The following is a 22,358-nucleotide window of genomic DNA, read 5'->3' as shown; positions in this document are numbered from 1 at the left end:
GAGAGGACATAGTGCCTTGAGTAGGATCACAGGCCAGAGTGCTTGCGAAGCAGTTTGCACAGCCATTGCTAATCTCCTCAAGGATCTCAAGCTGTTGACCTCCTCTGGGGGAGAGGAGAAAGAAAGAAATAAGGACTTGGTGAACATGTTTCTGCAGAAGTGGTCAGATATCCACAACCTCAGGCCCTAGAGGAGGTGAGGCCCATAGAGGCCAGCCTATCATGCTAATGAGTTTGGCCGAGAGCACCAAATTTTCAAGGGTAAATAGGGCTCCAACTTTAAGAGGAAATTCTTTTAGGGTGACATGGGGTAAGCAGGCCAACTCTTTTAGGGTGACATGGGGTAAGCAGGCCAATGTGAGAAGATGAGAGGGAAGAGTGAGCGCTGGGCAAAGAACCATGCCCTTTTTGAGAGAAAAACCAATCTAAATCCATTAAGAAGGAACTGTACAAGAAAGCTAGAAAGGAAAATATATGCTTTAATTGTTTCGAGGCTGGACATAGTAAAGCAGCATGCCCAAATCTGGGAGCTAGAGGTAGTTCCAGAGTGACGTGAAGAAGGATGGTAAATCCTTGGCAATTGCATACTATGTAGCGATAACCTCTTAGTTTCATAGAGTTTTGAGAGCTAACTGTCTGCCATATGAATAGTACCACACTTGCTGCATTACCAAGGCAATGTGTGGTAGCCATGAGTGGGACTGCATGACTTGGTCCGCTTGTATGGCAAGTTAAGTAGTTTTAGAGTCACTGTCATGCTAATGAGTTTGGCCGAGAGCGCCAAATTTTCAAGGGTAAATAGGGCTCCAACTTTAAGAGGAAATTCTTTTAGGGTGACATGGGGTAAGCAGGCCAATTCTTTTAGGGTGACATGGGGTAAGCAGGCCAATGTGAGAAGATGAGAGGGAAGAGTGAGCGTTGGGCAAAGAACCACGCCCTTTTTGAGAGAAAAACCCATCTAAATCCACTAAGAAGGAACTGTACAATAAAGCTAGAAAGGAAAATATATGCTTTAATTGTTTCGAGGCTGGACATAGTAAAGCAGCATGCCCAAATCTGGGAGCTAGAGGTAGTTCCAGAGCGACGTGAAGAAGGATGGTAAATCCTTGGCAATTGCATACTATGTAGCGATAACCTCTTAGTTCCATAGAGTTCTGAGTGCTAACTGTCTACCATATGAATAGTACCACACTTGCTGCATTACCAAGGCAATGTGTGGTAGCCATGAGTGGGACTGCATGATTTGGTCCGCTTGTATGGCAAGTTAAGTAGTCGTAGAGTCACTGTCATGATTGATCATGGAGCCACTCACAACTTCCTTAAGTATGCATTAGTTAAGAAGTTACGATTGCCAGAGACCAAGAGAAATTATAAGTACACTATCTCATTAGTGGTAATGGTCACGATAAGAATGTTTGGGAGACAGTGGTCTTGGGGTTACCTTTAGCTATGTAGGGCTATGAGGCCAGTTTGGATTTTTAGGTCATGCACTTGGCTAGAGCCGATATTTATATAGGGAGGGAGTTTATATAACTTGGCCCTACCTTGAGTCGTAGCTACTTGGATAATAGCCTAGAGTTTGTGCAGGAGGGGAGAGTAGTGATGCTACATGGTGAGCACGATGTTCCAGCTCCACCCATGATTTTGTCCCTAGAGTTGTGTCGTACCATCGACATCGATGACATGTAGAAGGTATATATTTGTACTCTCTTGCATCAATTTATTTCCATAGATGAAATAAATGTGATTGATAAAGCTTTCGTAGTTGAAACTAATTTAAGTTGTGATAATTTAAATGGCCTTGGTTCAGACCACTATTTTTCAAAACTTATTTTATCTTCTTGTGAACAAAACGTAAATACCAACGCTAACACTGAGATAATAAAACAAAAGTACGCAGTTGCTTTGAGTGATTTATTGTGAGAGTTTAGGAATGTGTTTCACGATGATCTCCCAGATGGGGTTCTACTATCTAGGGAGCTTGATCATGGCATTGATGTGCTACCAAGGTCAAAACCTATAAGTAAAACTGCTTACAGGAGGTTCAGCCACTCACAGGTAAAGGAAGTGGAATGGTAGTTAGCGTAGTATATAAAGAAAGGGTTTATACACCTGGAGTTCTTTTCCATGCATGGGCTTCATCCATGCTCTTGGTAAAGAAGAAAGACGGGTCTATGCGAATGTGTGTAGATTATCACGCTCTTAATCAAATAATGATTAAGAAAAAGTATCTGATGCCGCGCATTCATAAGTTATTTGATTAACTTAACGGTGTGAAGCATTTTTGTAAGATTGATCTTAGATCAAGGTATCATCAGGTTAGGATTAGGTAATAAGATGTTTCCAAGACCATGGTTAGGACTCGTTGTGGACATTACGAGTTCCTAGTCATGCTATTCGGCTTGACGAATGCTCAAATGACATTTTTTATGACGCTGAGACGGACAAGGTTTTACGTCCATATTTGGAAAAAATTGTAGTAGTTTTCCTTGAGGACATACTTATATATAGTAAGTTGAAAGAATAACACTTACAAATTTTTTAAACTCCTTAACAAGAACACTTACAACATTTTTGCTCGGTTTAAACTCCTCAAGGAAAATAAGCTATTTGGGAAGGAACCCAAGTGCAAAGTTTTTACTAAGGAGATCCACTATTTAGTCCATATTGTTTCCATGGATGGTGTGCACATGGATCCTGACAAGGTGGATGCCATTGTTAGATGGCGTGAACCTAGGAATATCGAGGAATTATACAATTTTCAAGGTATATTTGGGTTTTACTAATAGTATCCACCAAAGGACTACACAAAGATTGCAGTCCCCTTAACCGATGAGTTGAGGACAAAGGATAAAACAATTCATTGTGGGGATCCTCATTGAAGAAGTTTTGAGAGATCAAAGTGGCCATTGCGACGTCACCAATATTGAGCATTGTGGACACCAATGAGCCATTTATTTTAGAGAGATGCTAATGGGGAGACCATTGGGACAATTTTATTGCAAAGGGGATGCCTTGTTACATTTGAAAGGAAGAAGATTAATTGTGCCCAGCATAACTACTCGGCTTACAAGCGAGAGTTACTTGTGGGATTATTTATGCTCTAAAAAAGTGGCAACATTTTTTGTATGGCACTACGTTTAAGGTTTGGATGGATCATAAAAGTCTTAAATGGCTTTGAAGTCAAGGTGTATTAAAGGGTAGAAAAGCTCGATGGGCAGAGACCTTATAGGAGTTTGACCTTACACTCCAGAGAGGTAAATTTAACATAGTAGTGGATGCGCTCAGCACCACATGCTGATAGTCAATCACTACTACAATATGTCGGGGGCACAGCAACGTTTTCTAGTTAGCATTTCAGTAGTGCTTTTTTTGTCAGGATGTTAGGGATTTCGTTCGCTGCTGCGCACTTCTCCTAACAGCAACAGCAAAATTTTGCTACTCTACAGCGTTTATCAGCAAAATTTCACTGATGAGCAGTACCTTTAGTAGCAAAATTTCACTGCTACACTGTGATTTTGTTGCTGAACAGAGAAGATAACGCTGCTATTTTCGCTGTATGAAATTCCAGAGAGTTATTGTGGATGCTGAATTATGAAAATACATGTCATATGCACACAGAAAATGATATATCAGTTTTAAAACATCATCCATTAAAACCCTTAGAGCCATGTTTCAAGCAAAAAAAAGGTAGTTGAAAACTTTTGAGAAGCGAACTAATCTCAAGATCATGAATCTATCCTATGTTGTAATATATCCATATGTGTTGCTTCATCAATGTTTATATCTAATGAAAGCTCAATGAAAATATGGGGTTCTATATCAATATCAATATCAATATCACTATCATGATCTAATTAAGAATCGCCCCATGATTGATAGGTGACTTATCATCTTCTACCGATTGATGTTCCTCATGCTCTTCATCGGCCCCGTCCAAGATGTTTTCTTCATCATCTTCTTCCAATGAGCCGATTTGAGGTAGTACTTACACCTCATCTAGAGATTCGGCCTCCACATCTTGATCTTGAAAGATATGATTTGAATCAAGGGACACTTGTATAACATACCACTACTTTGGGTCAATTCGATCAGCATGAAACACAACCTAATTATTAAAAGACTAAGGTCATGTAAAAGGGTAGGAGAAGGGTGTGTGTGTAAATGGACTTATGGTCCACTAGCTTACCTATTTAAAGGTGAAGCTAGAAGGCATTATGTAGTGTGCAAAGGCCAAGTTGTATGCATAAGAAACTTAATAAACAAGATGTGTTCTTGTATTTTGTGGGTGTCTCTCCTCCACTCATCTTGATCTAGCATAAACACCACAAATTTCAACATGGTATCTAGAGCTAGGCAACTTGCAAGGTGTAGACTAGGTCAAAAAAGTGTTCTTTGAGTGCATCTCATCTACCCCCAGCCAATGGAGGTCTTCCAGCTGCTTGTGGAGGCGTGATTTCAACTAGGAAATTGAAGAACATCTCTGGGCGCTTAGTTTCATATAGCCAATTGTTGGTTTGCATCTCACTCAGCCGCGGCATTGATCTCTGAGCAGGCCGGCGCACGAGTTCTGCTGTGCTGGTTTTTGTATAGGAATTCTCCTTGTGTTGGTAAGCTTAAACCACATAAGATTAGGGCTTTTGAATCGCTAAGCCTCAAGGTTCTACAGTAGTCAAGAGATGAGCCTCAATGGCTGCTCGACGCATGCATAATGCATAAAGCTTAAGCATAAGTCCTTAAGCATAAAGCATAAAGCTTATGCATAAGGCTTATGCATAAAGCTTAAAGCATAAGGCATAAGGCTTATGCGTAAAGCATAAAGCTTAAGCATAAGGCCTTAAGCATGAGGCCTTATGCATAAAGCATGCATGAGCATTATGCATAAAGCATTATGCATAAAGCTGATGGGTAAACCTACAAAGAAAAACCCCAGCACCCAAGGATGCAATAATAATAGAGGAAAGATACAAAATCACTTACCTCTTTTTCGTGATGTTGAATGAGAGGATTAGAGGACCTTAAAAACCAACAAAAGGGTGAGCAAAAGATGCATACATACAAACCAAGAAAATATTAAGAAGATTAGTAATTCATACATACAAAACATTAGTAATCAAATATGAAGAAAATATAATAAACAAACCAAGAGGCCTACCTTGGTTATTTGTGATTTTTGAGGTAAAAATCTATAAAATAGCAACAACAAAAAAAAGTGAGCTATATAAACACTTGATTGTCTTTTACAAAAGAAAAATAGGGTTCAAGAAGAAGAGAGAGCAAGAGCAAGAGCAAGAGCAAGAGTAAGAGCAAGAGCAAGAGCAAGAACAAGAAGAAAAGGACCAAGAAGAAGAAGAAGAGAAAGAGACACACAACCTTAAGGTATGTACCAAGGTAAACTCTTATTCCACAGTCTTTTGTAAAGTAGATTTGCAGCCTGGTGATGAAGATTGAGAGGGTGAGATAGGGTTAGAAGCTTGAGAGGGTGAGAGGATTAGAAATAGGACGGGATACTTTTTGGGGAAGAAGTGCGTTTTGTCAAAATACTGGCAAAACACTCTCGGATTTAATTTTCGGTCTTTTTCGTAATGCGCATCTATAAACACATCTGTATATGCATCTATTATGCAGAGTAGACACGTTTATAGATGTGCATTTAGACGCATGTACAGATGCGTTTATGGATGCACTAATAGACGCGAAACAGAATAGTTTTTAAACACACATAGAAAGATGAAAATTATTTATTCTTTTTTTGAATATGCAGGATGTCTTCATCAATCAGTTCTTCTAGTGATGATGAGTCCCTTCGTGTTCAAAATCTAGATCGTTGGTTGCAACAAAAAATACAATGTATGTGTGATCGTTATTGAGGATGTATGCGTCGACAACATAGCATTACGATGAATCACATTTCAATGTATGGAAAATGGGAACCGACGGGGTCAATGGTAAGTATACTTTGCTTATATTGTAAAAATTTAATTAAGAATTAGTATTCTCACCACATTGAAATACTCGTGTGTAGAATAATGCGCCGCACCCTTCTATGTTAACTCACAGGCCACGTCAAGAGGCCAAGCATCGCAGAGAAATAGCAGAGGCTTTACAAAACGTAGAAGTGGTGGAATGATGGAGATATAAGCCCATCACCCTTTCCTCATGAGATGTTGGAGGAGGAGGTTTTAGAAGATATGGTACGTGCTCTATTTGCCAATGAGCGTAGTAATGAAAAAGCCATGGAAATTGATCACCTTTATAATGCAGCTTCGACCTCACTTTTTGAGAGATGCATATATTCCATTCTACGCGCTGCTCTCGAGTTGCTCAACTTGTAAACAATCTATGGATGGAGCAATGCAAGTTTGAATGCACTTCTCAAGTGAGTTTTCTACTTTCATAAATTGTCTACTTCCATTATAGATATATAAGAAGAAATTATTTTCTATAATAATGTATTTGATTGTTTTATCGATAGGATTTTGTCGAAGATGCTTCCAAAGGAGAATAAATTGCCAACCTCAAGAAACCAAGCAAGGCGCTTTGTGACATCTCTTGGAGGCTTGGATTATACCCGCATCCATGCATGTATCAATGATTGTGTTCTCTTCGGTGGGATACATGCGGCGGCTCAAGAGTGTCCTATTTGTGGTGGCGAGCCAAGATATCGAGAGGACCTTAAAGGTCTACATGTGCCGCGTAAGGTGTTGCGACATTTTTCCATCATTCCTCGCATCCAACACATGTTCAAGTGCAAATATATTGCAAAGCTCATGTCATGGCATTCCTCTCATCGATCCAATGATGGAAAGATGAGAATTCCCATAGACACTCCTGCATGGAAGCACATCGAGGAAATGTGGCCAAGCTGAAAGGAAGAGCCTAGACGTTTGAGACTTAGATTAGGTATGGATGGTATTAATCCTTTTGGAATCAAGAGCACCTCATATAGTATATGGCCAGTGGGTAGTGGTGAATTACAACATTCCTCCATCCATGGCAATAAACAAAGGACATGTCATGTTATCCCTTCTCATTCCTGGGAAACATAAGGTAAAGAATATGGATATATATCTTGAGCCCTTGATTGATGAGCTTGAGATACTTTGTAGAGGTATCCATGTGCATGACATATGTCGTCCTCCATCTTCACGAGACTTTCTTGAAGGCCATCTTGATGTGGACGATGCACGACTTTCCAGGTTATGGTGGCGAGTGTTCAGGTGAGTCAAATGGGTTTCTATTCATGATGATTCTTTATTATCATTGTATTGTTTTTTAACATGCTTGAATGTCTATGTTGTTTAGGTCTCTTCACATCTGGATACCATGCATGTCCTATTTGTGGTCCATCATTGGTGGCATCTAGGCCAGAGAGCTTGAAGAAAGTGATATATGAGAATCATCATCGATTTCTCCCTCATCATCATCCCAAATTTATTCGTTCTTGGATGGGAGTCCCTCCACATCCACTAAGCATGGGAGATTGGAAGGCATTATGGAATGGAGTGGAAAGTTCTCCTCCCCCGACATGAATAGGTAATATATCTTTGACATAGAATTCCAATACAAGCTTTGGATGAAAAGATAATCCTCTTAATATTTGTTGTTATTTGATAAGGTACTCTATCTTCTTTCGCCTACCATATTGGACGAGCCTCAAAATCATTCATCTTCTTGATCCAATGCACATCTTCAAGAATGTCGCATCTAACATTTGGGAGCACTTGAGAGGAACACAGGACTCCTTGATTCTTGTAAGAGAGGATTTACAAAGCATAGAGAGGATGCAAAGAGCTTGGCCATGAGAGAGACCAAATGGGAAGACAATTCTACCACAAGCACCTTGGATATTGAAAAAGAAGGAGGAGAAGCTGGTGAAAGATGCCATTACTACATTCGGTACTCCAACGGGGTGCATGAGGTGTTTAAAAGGTGCCTTCACAAAGACAAAGAAGAGAGGTGTTAAGCAAGTATATGGCTTGAAGTCCCACAATTGACACAAGATGCTTCAAGTAAGTGAAACATTGAAGTTGTACATATTTAACTTGTTCAATCATGATGTATCTAATCATGGTGTATAAATGTTTATAGTTTATTCTTCCTAAAAGCATTTCCAATTGTGCATCCCACAAAGTGCGAGAGACGATTTATAAGATGGGAGAGCTTGTGAGGTTTGTACCCCAAACCCTCATCCTCGTCAATTTTCTACACACGTTTTTCTCAAAATGATTTGTTTATTGTTTCGCATTGTAGATATGTGAGCTCAAAGGAAATCGATCCATGTATACTTGACTATGCAAGGGTCATGGCGGTGGAGGTGGTTTGTTTGGTGGAGGAGACATTCCCACGGTCAATTCTCACAAGCCAACTATATCTTATGGTTCATTTAATTGATCAGATTGCCATATGTGGCACTGTGCATGCTCGATGGATGTTCTTTCTTGAGTGTTTCATGAAGACCTTGAAGGATTTTGTAAGGCAAAATGCAAAGCCAGAAGGTAGTATGATTGAGAGTTAGTTGGTACAAATTTCACTTGTTTATATCTCAAAATACCTTGCTGAAATGGATCCCTCTCTCCCTCACTTATGGAGCAATGAAGAAGACTTAAGGATGACCTCTCATGTTCCTCAAGGAAAGGGAAAGACCAAAGTCATGGATACAGAGATGCATAGTAAGTTTAATACCTGTTGTGTGCTTAATAGTGATGTGACTCAAAAGATGGGTGGCAAAGTATGAGGATGAAAAGGCAAGAAGACAAAGTGGAAGGTCAGAATTCCGTAAGCGCCATGGACGTAGTGTGCCATACCCTGAGCACCTACGATCACTTCCCAAGGATCTTGATGTAGATTGGCTACATGAGGAGATGGAGAGAGTGGCGCAAGATGAAAACATGCATATCACATTGGAGTAGTGGGAGTATACCCAAGGATGCTTCAAAAAGGTAAACATACTTGTGTTCTCAATCATATTTTAGTATGTTAAACTTGAGAATATTTTTTTGAGGTATTTATAATTTTTTTTTGTCTTGGTAGAGTGCACAATATTTAATGCTTTGTGGTTGGAGGGTAAACATTTTTGCACACAGAGTATTGATGAGAAGAGGAACACCCAAGATTGTGTAGTGCACATGTTGTACCGCCATAAATGTAGAGACGCGATATAGGAAAACTAGCATGTTTTTTATTATCGTATGAGGAGTTACATATATAGATCGTGCATGATGTTGCATGACACATTTGAGATCTACCGGGTGGCAACAACCGTTCACACTCACAGGCGGACATTCCTACATTCCCCCCATTTTCTCAAATGGAAAATCAAGAGGATTTAGGATTTGCTAATGCATATGCATGAGATGAAATGTGGAATGCATGAAAACATTTTTCCCGGCAATTTTTAGTAAAGTGTTGTGCTTCACCCTAGTTGCATCCTAAGCTACGTGCTATAATTGATTACATCAATGATATTAACATTTAGCCGGATCTATTAGAGATTTAATAGTTTGATAGAGAAATACAACAATCTTTTTCTTCTTCACTTTTGCTTGTGGGCGTCGGGCCTTCATTGATTACTTCTTCGTATATTTTCACATTGATCTATACCCCAGGTGTTTCGCATTCTGGTTCATAGATCCAAGATGGTATGTAACCTTCGACAGAATAGTTCTATTATTATTATGTACCTATAAAGTTTGCACTCATATGTTGATTTTTAGAGCTTTTCAAAGATCAGCGGCATTCCAAATTGGGGCTGTATGGTGAAGACAGTGGTGGGGGCATGGCGGTAGTTACGGGAGACGCAGAAACTGTAACGTTGCAAGATGGAGGAAAGCACCACTTTGGCCTCGAGCATGGCAAATGTCTGCCCTATGCAGCTGCGTGGCCCCATGGAGAATGGCATAAAAGCCCCAGCCACTGCACTTGCCTTGGCAACACCCCCCCCAAACCTCTCAGGACGAAACTCGTTAGCATCCGGACCCCAATACCGCTGGTCATGGTGCCAAGCAAGTATTGGCACTACCAACGTCGTCCCTGCTGGGACTTCGATCTTCCCCAGCTTCATAACAGTGCCTGCTTTCCTAAACATGGCCACTACTGGAGGGTACAATCTCAGTGCCTCATTCAGCACCATACCTGCCTGCAAGCAAAGATGCTTTGTTAGCCATTACATTCTCAGTTTTTCTTGTTTTTCAAGCCACGGTCAACTAGGCTGATCATCTGATCATCTGCCACTTACCAATTTCAGATGGTTTACCGACTCGGCTGTCGGTAGCTCTGTTGTCCCGCACACCGCATGCACCTCCTCCCTAACACGCTCTTGCCATTCCGGACTGCTTGCAAGCAGTAGAAATGTCCAAGTCAGCAACGTTGATGTCGTCTCATGCCCTGCAAAGAAGAAGGTCTTGCACTCATCAATGATTTCACCGATCCCCATACTCAGGTTCTTCTGGTTTCCCTGGAGCTCTCCCTTGTTAGCAGCCATCATCAGGCCAAGCAAATCGTTGCCATACATGTCTCCACGACCAATATCAGAGGACTCTAGGCGCTTTTCAATGAGTTGGCCAAGGACCTTGGCAATTCTATTGCGGAGCTTCCAGCGGTACCGATTTCGCGCAGTTGGGAGAAATCTGCCTCAAAGAAAGGTCAAAAAGCATATGTTTAGAACATTCTGGACATTGAGAACTGGAAAGCCATTAATTCTGCTCTCAGCTTCTCACCTTGATCCAGGGATATATACAGTGCGATTGACCTCGTCTAAGAGGATCTGCTGCTCATGCTGCATTTCAAACACTTGCTTGCCTTCTGTGAAGCTGCTCCCAAATGCAGTGTGAGCAATAATATCAGCTGTCAGAGCTCTAAAGTCTGCATGAACATTAATCTCCTCTTCTTTCTCCACTCGGGCTTCCCATTTTTCCATCATTGCAACCGTACACCTGGCCATCGTAGGAGCCATGGACTAGTGTACATGATCCCAACCATGATGTTAGGCCCAATAAACCCTTGCATGAAAAGGTATTCACAATGTTGCACTCCAGTCACCCTCAAAACACAAGTAATATAAATCAGATAATTTCATTTCATATGTAATGTCACATGCTATGTGTCATATATAATGGCATATGTTATGTGTCCCATGCTATGGAAAATGTTATGTGTCACATATCATGGCAGACAACATGAATCTTATCGCCATCACAGAACTTACTGCATATATTAGAAGTTGAGGCTACCTTCAGCTTCTCAAGAAAGAAGGCTGGGTTCATGATGCGCCGATGTTGAGCCCACTTCTCTCCCTCCAAAGCCGTCAGCCCATTTCCCCCCAAGTCTCTAGTATCAGGCCTTGCACGATTCTTCTAATAATGCCCAAATTTGTTGGACAATATTTCCTTGGCCTGGTCAGCTTCTGTTAGGATGAGTCGAGCTTGAGAACCAAACCAATGCACAAAGAGCTCACCTGTCATGATAGCAAACCAGCAACAATAAGAAAACTGTGTATGTGCATGTGTGTGAGTGTGTGTGTGTGTGTGTAGAGGCTAGAGCTGAGGGGTGTGTGGATTATAGGAACATTGAGCTATGGACACAACTTTGGACTGTCAAACATCCCCCTATTTCATGAGGTCTTGAAGCGATGAGATTCCTATCCATATCTAACATTGTGGACTTGTAATAATTGGAAGTTATTCAGTGAACAATATCAATCAGTAGATGGGGGTTGGACTGAGTGAGCCCCCAGTGATGGTGAGCAATGATGAAGCCATATAACAAGACAGCAAGCCGTCAATAAACAAGCAAATGAGGAGAAGCAACCAACTGAGAGTAAACCCTACAAGGTCAAGGAGCAAAAGAAGAAGAAACAAGGAAGTCAAGAGGGTAGCCATTCTCAAGGATGACCAGGAACTAGAGGAAAAAAATGACAAGATGAGACTCTCCACCCATTGTTAAGATGGTTGCATGCCCTATTTACGAGTTGGGCAGGGTGACAACCGAGAGTAATATCTATCTGATCAAGTGAAAAGAAAATGAAGCTTACCGTATGTTTTGGGCCAGTTGTAGTAGTGGGGCAGGATGCGGGGGGCGATGTCATGGGAGAGATGAGGCATGGGGAGGGAGCGGGCATCGCTGCACATGGCCACAATCTCTGGGAGGTTGCCATACAGGAAGCGGCCGGGCATGCATTTCACCCCCTGCGCTTCAAACACCCGCCTGATGCGCCGAGGCCGCCACCACATGCCTACCACCACGCTCGTCCACAGCGTGTAAACAAGGGGGGCGCCCAGCACCACCAGCAGCGAAATCACTACATCTCGGTAACAGATCTCGGGCAGCGCAAATCCCATCGTCGTCTCCGCAAGCGTGGGTTCAGAGCGCTCTCTCTCTCTCTCTGTCCACAAGCTGGGTTTTCCTTCTCTCTTCTCTGTGTTATCGTGTGTGTGTGTGTGGGGAATGCGCGCGCGCTAGTCTTATAGAGCTGCAAACTATCAGTATCCGAGGTCGTCACCCGTGCTGTCATCCTGCTCAATATGTCAAAGAAGATGTCGGACATTTTCACTCAAACTCTTGTTGCCTTCTTGGCCGCTTCCTCTCACTTGGCCATAGGACCCACACATGCTCACTTCTTGCATTCAGAGGGAGACTTATTAACATTATAATGACCCACGAAATATCGTTGGGCCAGTGTCAAAAATAAACTTTCTTTTTAACAAGTGAAAAAAAGGATGACTTTCAAGCCCAACCAGTTTTTATTGAAAAAATGCATAGATTAATCGGTTTTATAAGTAAACTTCAAAAATTTGAACCTTTAAATTCAGGGCTAGGTAAAATTATTGGGGCAAAGTTATAGAATGACAAGGTTACATTTAAAGCTGCCATCGAATTTACGATGGCCGTAACGAAACATGGCTTTTAGTGACACCTAACGAAATCCAAGTCAGCCCCTCGAATAAACATGCTCCTCTACTCATTTTTTAAAACCACTCGATTAAGGGCTTTTAGTGACACCTAACGAATAATCTAAGGCATCCCCTCGATTAAGGGCGTAGCCTCTTGGGTATAAAGCCTCTTGGGTATAATAAAGGATGTGTGGCGCGCAATTTTAGTACCAATTCCTCTCAATAAAGGCAAGAAAAAGATTAAGGGCATATCATTTCTAAAACATGGCACAGATATGTGTGTATCTCAAGAGCCATGGGTGGTAATGGCTAAGGCCCTCATAGAGGAGGTCACACTTGTGCATGGTAATACCAGGATTGATGGCACACGGTGAGATGTAGTCAGGGATTTCACTGACGTAAACGAAAACATGTGAACATGTTAATAACATATGTTAATAACACAAAAAATCTTGTGATCACATGTTATATTCACAAAGCTTTCACAAGGGCCTAAAAAAATTATCTTTGTCGGGCATAAAAAATTTTCTTAGGTGGCCACTGACCTGCTATTATGTGAAGATGGTAACATGAGAACATGTGAAAAGATTATTCCCATGTGTAGCCAAGCATTTAAGGGGTTCCCAAATGGCAAGTGACCTGTTATTTTATGAACGGTAACAGGAGAACATGTGAATAACTTGTTCACATGTGTTATTATCACAAAAAATCTTGTGATCACGTGAATATTAAATCCCCGGATGTAGTGAATGGTTCCCAATAGGTTCGAGTGGTGGCTTCACCTCTCGTTTCTCATTTGATGATCTCGTGGAAGAAGGTCTTGGCACACCCTAACTGCAAGCCTTCATATTGCAGTTCTCGTGGAAGGAGGTCTTGGCACACCCTAACTGCAAGCCTTCATATTGCAGTTCAATTCTATGGCAGGTGAGGTCTTGGCTACTTCACGACTTCTGGAGTGGCCTGACAAAATTGTTGAGCGACCAAAATTCAATAGAATGGCTCAATTGGGACTAGTGAGAATTATGGATGCTTTGTTACCACATAGAGGCCACTTATTGTCTTTTCACACAATGTGTAAAATAACAAAAACTCTTCTAACATATGTGCTAGTAATATAGCAACACCACGCATAAGCATGCATGAATAATATGTACAATCATTTGACACATGGCCAGCAAAAATAACTCATATGAGTAATAATAATCCGAGATAATATACACAAGATCCTCCATATGCGGCTCATGTACTTCTCATCACCTATCTCACAAACGTAAACACGTTAGTTGTTCTAATTAATTGCTATCATAACAATTAATCCCGATATGAAACATTGATAGGTACAAACACAATATACACTCACCACTTGTTACACTTTGATGAGAGTATCATTTTACACATCATCCAACATGGCGTGTATTACCACCTATTACACTTTAATTAGCATGGCACATCATTTCGTAAACCACTTGTTACGCTTTAATCGTGAAATGTGTCCAACATAGAAGATAACTCGCAAAATAATTCCTTGGTGCCGAAATAATCTAAGTAATAATGTGTTGAAGAAGACTTTAAAAGAGTCATGAAATTTTGTAGAAGAATCTTGAGTCGTGTTTTATCTACTTTTTTGCTGAAATTTGCTGTCAAGGCAAAAAGAAGAATTTTTGGGGTGGAATCATATGATTTCTGATTTGTTGAGATATGCATAGGAGCTACCTCTATGCAATTTGTAGGAGAGTTGAAAATTTTAGAACTTTTGAAAACTTTTGATTGGTTGATAATTCAATACAAGACAAGAAAATACCGACGTTTCTTGTGACGAAAAAGAATTTCTTGTAAAATTTACGATCGTTTATATGTACGTCGAAAAAAACGTCGCTTCTATGAAATCGTCAGAAACATCGTCCAAACAAGCGTCGAAATCGATGTCACAATAAATGTCAAAATAAACGTCAAAAATGAATCGTTTATGATGCTCATTTCGACGTATATACCAATGTTTATTGTGCGACACATATAGTAACGAACATAGGCAATTTCTCGCCATAAATTTTGACGGACACAAACAAATTTCGACTGTCGTTCTGATGATTTTTCTAATGGATGCAGGAATAAATGTTTTTTGCATAATGGTGCCTCTAGGTACTTAGATACACCATTATGCCAAATATGTCAAGACTTTATTGCATTGAAGATTTACACAAACTTAAATAATTAAGGCAAATAGAGATGCATTGATAGAAAATCAAGTTTCAATACTGGATATCAAACCACAAAGATACATTGTTACCAATTGTTGAATATCAATCCTTATACGATAAATGTTGTATACAAAAAAGTTTCCGCATATGCAAGCAGACTATACATGCCTGAAATAGGTGCAAAAAAGATCTATACAATTCCAAAAATGTGCATAACATGCGAGCTAAAGTGGTGTCCAATCTACGAGCTAGCTTCAATGGGGGGGAGGCTCAAGTATTGCTCTCTACAAAAACAATGGAATACCCACAAAGTAGAACATTGCGGACAAAATAGGTAATATTTCGTGAAAACGAGAAACATTTGGCATCTTTCAAAGATACCATAAAAAAAGTTCAGTTTTTTACCTCTTTTTAAAAAGTGGTCTACGCATGCATATAACACTGCCAAAAAATGATAATATTTTGGGCACTTTACACGTTTCTTAAAAAAACTGACATGAAAAAAAAAGACTTCATTTTGCTTACTTTTTGAGATTATAATTGAAAATCTAACAATAAGTTTTCAAAAAACGGTTATCTACCATGTTAGCATGATTGAGGATGTGCTACAGAGTGCAACTATAAAAAAACTATTTATATTATTATATTACAAAAGTGTTATCTTGATATAGTTATTATCTTAATTATAAAACCCTATTTTGGCTCTTGATGAGAGTAGTATTAAAATCCATTTTGAAGCTCTTGAGTATAAAAATTTCTTAATTGATAACATATACTTTTTTAAAAAGAGTTCGTTACGTATAGATGAATTTTAAAATATCATGAATAAGCTATTTAAAAGTTGTCTAATTTTAAAAAATGATTACACACTCATTTCTAAAGAAGATGTGACAAAAAGGGCGTAAATGGTAATTTTAGGTATTAAATAAGTTTAGAAAGCATGAAAAAGCTCACTTTAAGAAACAAAAGTTTATACTTTCCAAAATACTTTTATATAAAATATCAGGCAGGGACTTAGGTTCGAATCCTACTGGTTACTACACATGGTAAGGATGTTTTAGCTACAATATTTACGGCCAATCTTAATGCTGAGTAAAAACTTCTTTGGTAAGAGTTGATGTTTTTCATCAACTTGATACAAAACATCAACTTTTATGAAAGTTTGATATTGTGCATCAACGTGATGTAAAACATCAATTTTATATGCAAAACATCAACTTTTTTTACAATAAAATCCCCCAAAAATGAGTAAATTCTCACGTAAGATGTGAAGAGTTGACTAATACTGGGATTTATTAGTAAAAAAATGTGATTTATTAGTATAAAAATGGAATTTTGACACCTCAGGCAGCGGGGAGGGGGCTCATGAAGGAGGCACCTAGAAATCACATCAAGGAGGTAATTTTTAATTCAAAAATATCATAAAGTGGCTAGATATTTCATCTCTCCTCTCTCCTCTCTCCTCTTCCAAACTAGATCAAAAAGTGGGCAAAAACTAGACTAAAACTTATCCAAAATGGATCACTGAAGATGGAAGCCTATAGATCCTAATTGGGCTTGGTTGGTGGCCTCCATCACCTCTATAAATAGACCCCCAATCCTTTGTATTTTCATATTGGAGTAACTTTATGCTAGTGTAATTTTCAGTTTAGTGTATTTTCCTCTTCCCTCTTTATTGGACCTCCATTGTGAAGCTTTGGGGCTTCACTAAACCTCTTCTTCTCTTGAAGATTACCCTTTCCCCTTGGTGGCCAAGCCTCTTCCATGAGGGCTACACAATTTTTGAAAGGTAAAGAATCAAGCAAACCAAGGGTAAGCCTAAAAAATATTGTTTATGCTCTCTTTTTAATGTTGTTCTTCTTCCCAACCTCCCTTATGCTTGGGAAGCATTTTATTCTATGGGTTTCCACTTAAAAACCATGCTTTTCTTGATTATGATGAATTAATGTTTATGTTTAAGCTTAGGTTTATACATAAACTAATTTTTATGTTAAAAGTGTAATTTTAACCATTCTCATTTCATAGTAAATGCGCGGAAACTATAGCAAAATTTTATCAATAGAAAATGAAGGTTTTTGCATAAATTAAATTTCATGATAAAGTGAACTTTTGAGTATTCTCATTTCATAGTAAATGTGGGGAAGCTATGGCAAAATTTTACCATTAGAAAATGAAGGATTTTCATAAACTAATTTTTATATTAAAAGAGGAAATTTGAGCATTCTCATTTCATAGTAAATGTGGGAAAACTATGGTAGAATTTTTATCATTAAAAAAATGAATTTTATGCATAATTAATTTTTATACTAAAAGTGGAGTTTTAAGCATTCTCAATTTATAGAAAATGTGGGGAAGCTATAGCAAAATTTATAGCATTAGAAAATGAATTTATGCATAATAATTTTTATGCTAAAAGTGGAATTTTAATCATTATCATTTCATAGAAAATGCGGGGAGGTTATGAAAAAATTTATATCATTAGAGAATGAATTTATGCAAAATAAATTTTATGTTAAAAGTGGAGTTTTGAGCATTATTCATTTGTCAGAAAAATAAAGAAGGTTATGCACAAATTTTCTAGATTCATTTAATTTATGAGAATTATGGGAATTGATTTATTTAGATAAAAATGAATTAGTTTGGGTGCATAAATGTTCTATGCTGAAAGAGAAAATATGGGTGTAATTGATTTTGTAAATCCCATGAAGTCGTCTTTTATTGAAAAAGAAGAATATTGAGCATATTTTATTTTGGGAAAATTCAAAAAAGAATGTCAAAATATTCATAAGAATGCATCGAGAAAACATGGATAAATTTTAATCAGAAAGAGGAATTAGAAACACATTAACTTTTGGAATTATGGGATATATGCCTAGATTCTTGAAAAATAGAATCTTGGGTACATTCTGAACGGGAAAAGGAACCCCCTGAAAAAAAGACTAGAAACATGCGTGGTTGAATGAACATAAAAAATTGTGACTGATTTATTCCTAGATTCCCTGGGAAAGGAATCTGGAATACTTGAAAGGATCGAGGATCCTAAAGTGAACGGAATTTAGATTTAATTGAATTGCGTTGAGAAAAAGTTACCTTCACTCTGAGCCAAGTAATGGCCGAGACTTAGAAAGTCGTGTCAGTATAAAAAGTAGAGAAACTATAATTTTAATTTCGTTGATGTGTGGAATGATGTGGAGAGATAAGAAGTGATGTGTGGGATGTGTGGAATGATGTGGAGAGATGAGAACTGATGTGTGGGACGTGTGGATTGATGTGTGGATGATGTGGAAATGATATGGGATGATGTGAATGAATGTGGGAACGATGTGGGAAGATGTGAATGGATGTGAATTGATGTGTGGATGATGTGAATGATGTGGGATGATGTGAATGAATGTGGGAAGATGTGCGTGAATGTGGAAATGATGTGGGATAATGTGAATGGATGTGGGATGTAAAATGATGTGGGATGATGTCAATGGGTGTGAAATGATGTGAGATTATGTGAATGGATGTGAATTGATATGGGATGATGTGAATGGATGTGAAATGATGTGGGATAATGTGAATGGATGTGAATTGATGTGGGATGATGTGAGTGGATGTGAATTAATGTAGGATGTTGTGTTTGTGTTTATCAATGTTTCATATTGGGATTAATTATTGTGTGATAGCAATTAATTGGAACAACTAATGTGTGAGTGTAAGATTCCTCCCCAAACTTCGAGGTATACATGAGTAAGAATCTCCCTTTTTGATCTTATAATTACTCCCTCTCTAAAATAAAAGAATGTTTCTGTTTAAAAAAAAAGGAAGACCCTTTCCCTAGAATACTTCTCAGGTGTCCCACCTGTTTTAAGGATTTAGAACAATGAGTTTAGAAGTGAGAATCGGTGTTTTGGATACCAAGGTTTTGGTTTTCATTCGAGTACGGCCCAAAAGAAGTTCTTTATCTCTTGGGGAGTATAAGAAGTTATCCCCCAGATATTGTGATCCTTATATCTGAATTCAATGAAAGTAGGTGACTTAGCCTACAAGTTTCTTTTATCTCCTCATCTCAAAATTCTTAATGCCTTCTATAGAAAAATGTGTCAAACACAAATCATGGAAAGACGGTAAAACTTCAGTGGCAAGTTACCGTTGGCTTCTAGGTTACGCTAGCTCCTTCCTTTATATAAGTCGTAACTTTTACTTGTCGCTCACAGTAATCTTACTTCCATCGTTCTCCTTTCTTTCTTAATCTCCTTCATGGCTTGGCAACAAGAACTAGTTTTATCCATAATGATTCCTCACCTTCAAGACGCAAGTGAGTCTGTGAAGAAGGAATTTATAGAACAGTATGAGCGCTCACTTTTCCCTCACTTGGGAACTTCTGTAGCGCAGACCAAATGGCAGACCTATCAAGACATAACTAGGGTAACACCCTGGGGTCAGCAGCACTTTCGTAACAATGTCCGCTTGGCCATGGTTATTGAAGCTTTGGGTTTGGGTCCCCGATACTACTGCGTCATGAGATCAAGGCATCTTGGGTTTTCTGAGCGGGTCTTCTTACTGGCGTGTTTTCTTCCTCATGAGAAGATATGCCTTTACCCCGTTTTTGGCTTGCCTCTCAGAGGTCCTTTTGTTAGATCACCTCATACCACTGAGATAGGTGCGGCAATAACCAGCAGAATCATTCCCATAGATGAGTTACCCTATACTTGTGCAGCTTGTGAGGACTGCTTTTGTGACCATATGATGGATGGGCTTATGGAAGTGTAAAGAGTTCTTCTATCTTTACTGTATAAGTCCCGTGAATGAATAAAGTTTAAATCTTGTTCTTATTTTGAATCTTGCTCTCTTTAAGACTTTTCTTGGTGGTTAATCGTGATTAAAATTTTTCTCTAAGTCTCGTATTCGTGCATCTTGCGAAATTATTCCAAGTTGCGAGATGAGGACATCTCGCGTTTTTTAAGTGGGGTAGAATGTAAGATTCCTCCCCCAACCCCCTTTTTGATGTCTAGTATCTTCCCCTGTAATCAATCCCTCTTCAGAAATATAAAGACCTTGTTTCTAATTGTTTTAGCCTAGAGAGAGAAAATTATTCTAGAGAGAGAATATTCAGATTATGAATATTTTTGGATAGAAAAATAACTCATCTTATTAAAATAAGTTCCCCTGAAACAGAAATTCAAAAAGAATTTTCCAATGTGCAATTGGAGTTAATTGGAAATAGGTATAAAGAACCTTAGTCTAAAGGGTTTAGATTTTCAGAAATTTTTTGATTATGGTCCAATTAAGGTTCCTATGGGCCAATAGCATCAATCCATGTGTAGGGAGGAGATAAATCCAAATTGTAAAAGAAGATACCCAAAATTGAGTAAATGTTCACATAAGATGAAGAGTTGAAAATGTACAAGGTTTATTAGTAAATAAACACATATGTAAGGAAGGGGAGTTCTTTAAAGGAGGTGCATATTTCACATAAGATGAAGAGTTGAAAATGTACAAGGTTTATTAGTAAATAAACACATATGTAAGGAAGGGAAGTTCTTTAAAGGAGGTGCATATTTCACATAAGATGAAGAGTTGAAAATGTACAAGGTTTATTAGTAAAAAAAATTATGAGCAATATTAAAAGTATGACATATGTAAGGAAGGGGAGTTCTTTAAAGGAGGTGCATATTTCACATAAGATGAAGAGTTGAAAATGTACAAGGTTTATTAGTAAAAAAATTATGAGCAATATTAAAAGTATGACATATGTAAGGAAGGGGAGTTCTTTAAAGGAGGTGCATATTTCACATAAGATGAAGAGTTGAAAATGTACAAGGTTTATTAGTAAAAAACTATGAGCAATATTAAAAATATGACATATGTAAGGAAAGGGAGTTCTTTAAAGGAGGTGCAACATGCTTGAATGAGTTTTAAACTCATAAAAATTGAGATATTTCATCTCTCCTCTCTCCTCATTTAAGTCTAGTTCCAAAAAGTTAGCTTAAGTGACCTAAAAATGGTCAAATATTGACCAAACTGATTTAGAAAATTCTAGAATCAGTTTGTTTGGTTAGGAGCTCAATTTTTCCTATAAATAGAAGCCTCACCCTTGTTGAAAAATATATAGTGTTTATGCATCGTTACTCTACTCCACCTAAGCCAGAAACTGTGAATTCATTTAATAATTCACTAGTTTTTGGAGCTTCCCTCTTTCTTCAATCCCCATTAGTGGCTCCATCAACATACTTAACCAATTGATTGGTTGGGGGCCTCTACCGTGAACAAAGAATCAAGCAAGTTGTAAGGTAATTAGTGAATATTGATCTTTCTATAATTTCTCAATGTTTCTCTCTTCTCAACCCCTCTCAAGCTTGAGAAGTTTAATTGGTATGGTTTTTTTTTAATGCTATTGAAGTTTGAATAGTAGTGAAGAGTTACATAATGCTATTGAAGTTAATTTTCATTTATGTTTAAATTCTAATGATTTTTATGTAAATTCTCTCTCTCACTCAAGCAATGGTCATACTCATGAACCGTTCTCAATCCAAATCAAGCTTTTCATAAAGCTTTTCCTTAACCCAAGATTAAGCTATGCTTGAGGCCAAATTAATGGCTTTTTTCTATGCTTTTAGTTTATGTATATTAATGATTCAATCCATTATGGATTGATAATCCAATTAGAGATTATTTTATTTATTTTCTTAATGATAAGCATTATCCCTTAGAAAAATTGAGATTTATCAGTCATAGCAGCGGAGCTATGGCAAAATTTTTATAAAAATTATGCATAAAATAATCTCATTCAAAGCATAAAAAGAGGACTTCCTACCATATTCTAGGAATTATCATCCTAGATTAATTGAAAGAATTTCATTACAATCATGGAGAAATTGAATTTTAATATTAGGCATAATGGATAGATTTTTATATCAAAAGTGTTATTTTTACCATTTTTATTTCATGCATAGAAGTATGCATAATGGATAAATTTTTATATCAAAAGTGTTATTTTTACCATTTTTATTTCATGCATAGAAGTATGCATAATGGAAAAAATTTTATATCAAAAGTGTTACTTTTATCATATTGGATTTCATGTATAGAGGTATGCATAAAAGTTGATTATTTTATTATAAAAGTGTGACTTTTATCATAATTGAATTTCATGCATATAGGTATGCATAAAAGATATTCTTTTTATACTAAAAGTGTGATTTTCCTCATAAATGGATTTTATGCTTAACTTAGATGCATAAGAGAAATTTTTTTATTCTAAAAGTGTAATTCCTACCAAATTG

At 38.0% G+C, this 22,358-nt stretch overlaps 1 protein-coding gene and 1 pseudogene across 2 annotated transcripts; both read right to left on the bottom strand.

Annotated features, from left to right (window-relative positions):
• Positions 1 to 9,198: 9,198 nt before the first annotated feature.
• Positions 9,199 to 10,954, bottom strand: LOC147609900 (cytokinin hydroxylase-like). Its single transcript, XM_086787172.1, has 3 exons — positions 10,718 to 10,954; positions 10,237 to 10,627; positions 9,199 to 10,137 (listed from the first exon to the last, which is right to left on the bottom strand). The coding sequence occupies exons 1-3, from the start codon at positions 10,951 to 10,953 to the stop codon at positions 9,712 to 9,714; spliced, it is 1,053 nt and encodes a 350-aa protein (XP_086643298.1). The 5' UTR covers position 10,954; the 3' UTR covers positions 9,199 to 9,711.
• Positions 10,954 to 12,554, bottom strand: LOC147609899 (cytochrome P450 734A1-like; annotated as a pseudogene). Its single transcript, XR_015264191.1, has 2 exons — positions 12,031 to 12,554; positions 10,954 to 11,454 (listed from the first exon to the last, which is right to left on the bottom strand). The product of XR_015264191.1 is annotated as a cytochrome P450 734A1-like (transcript).
• Between the last annotated feature and the right edge of the window lie 9,804 nt (positions 12,555 to 22,358).

The sequence above is a fragment of the Cibotium barometz genome, chromosome 50, assembly GCF_041138505.1.
Source record: "Cibotium barometz isolate CiBa-2024 chromosome 50, ASM4113850v1, whole genome shotgun sequence".
Lineage (NCBI taxonomy): Eukaryota > Viridiplantae > Streptophyta > Polypodiopsida > Cyatheales > Cibotiaceae > Cibotium > Cibotium barometz.
The sequence above is the reverse complement of the archived record's forward strand: the minus strand, read 5'-3'. Positions and strand labels throughout refer to the sequence as shown.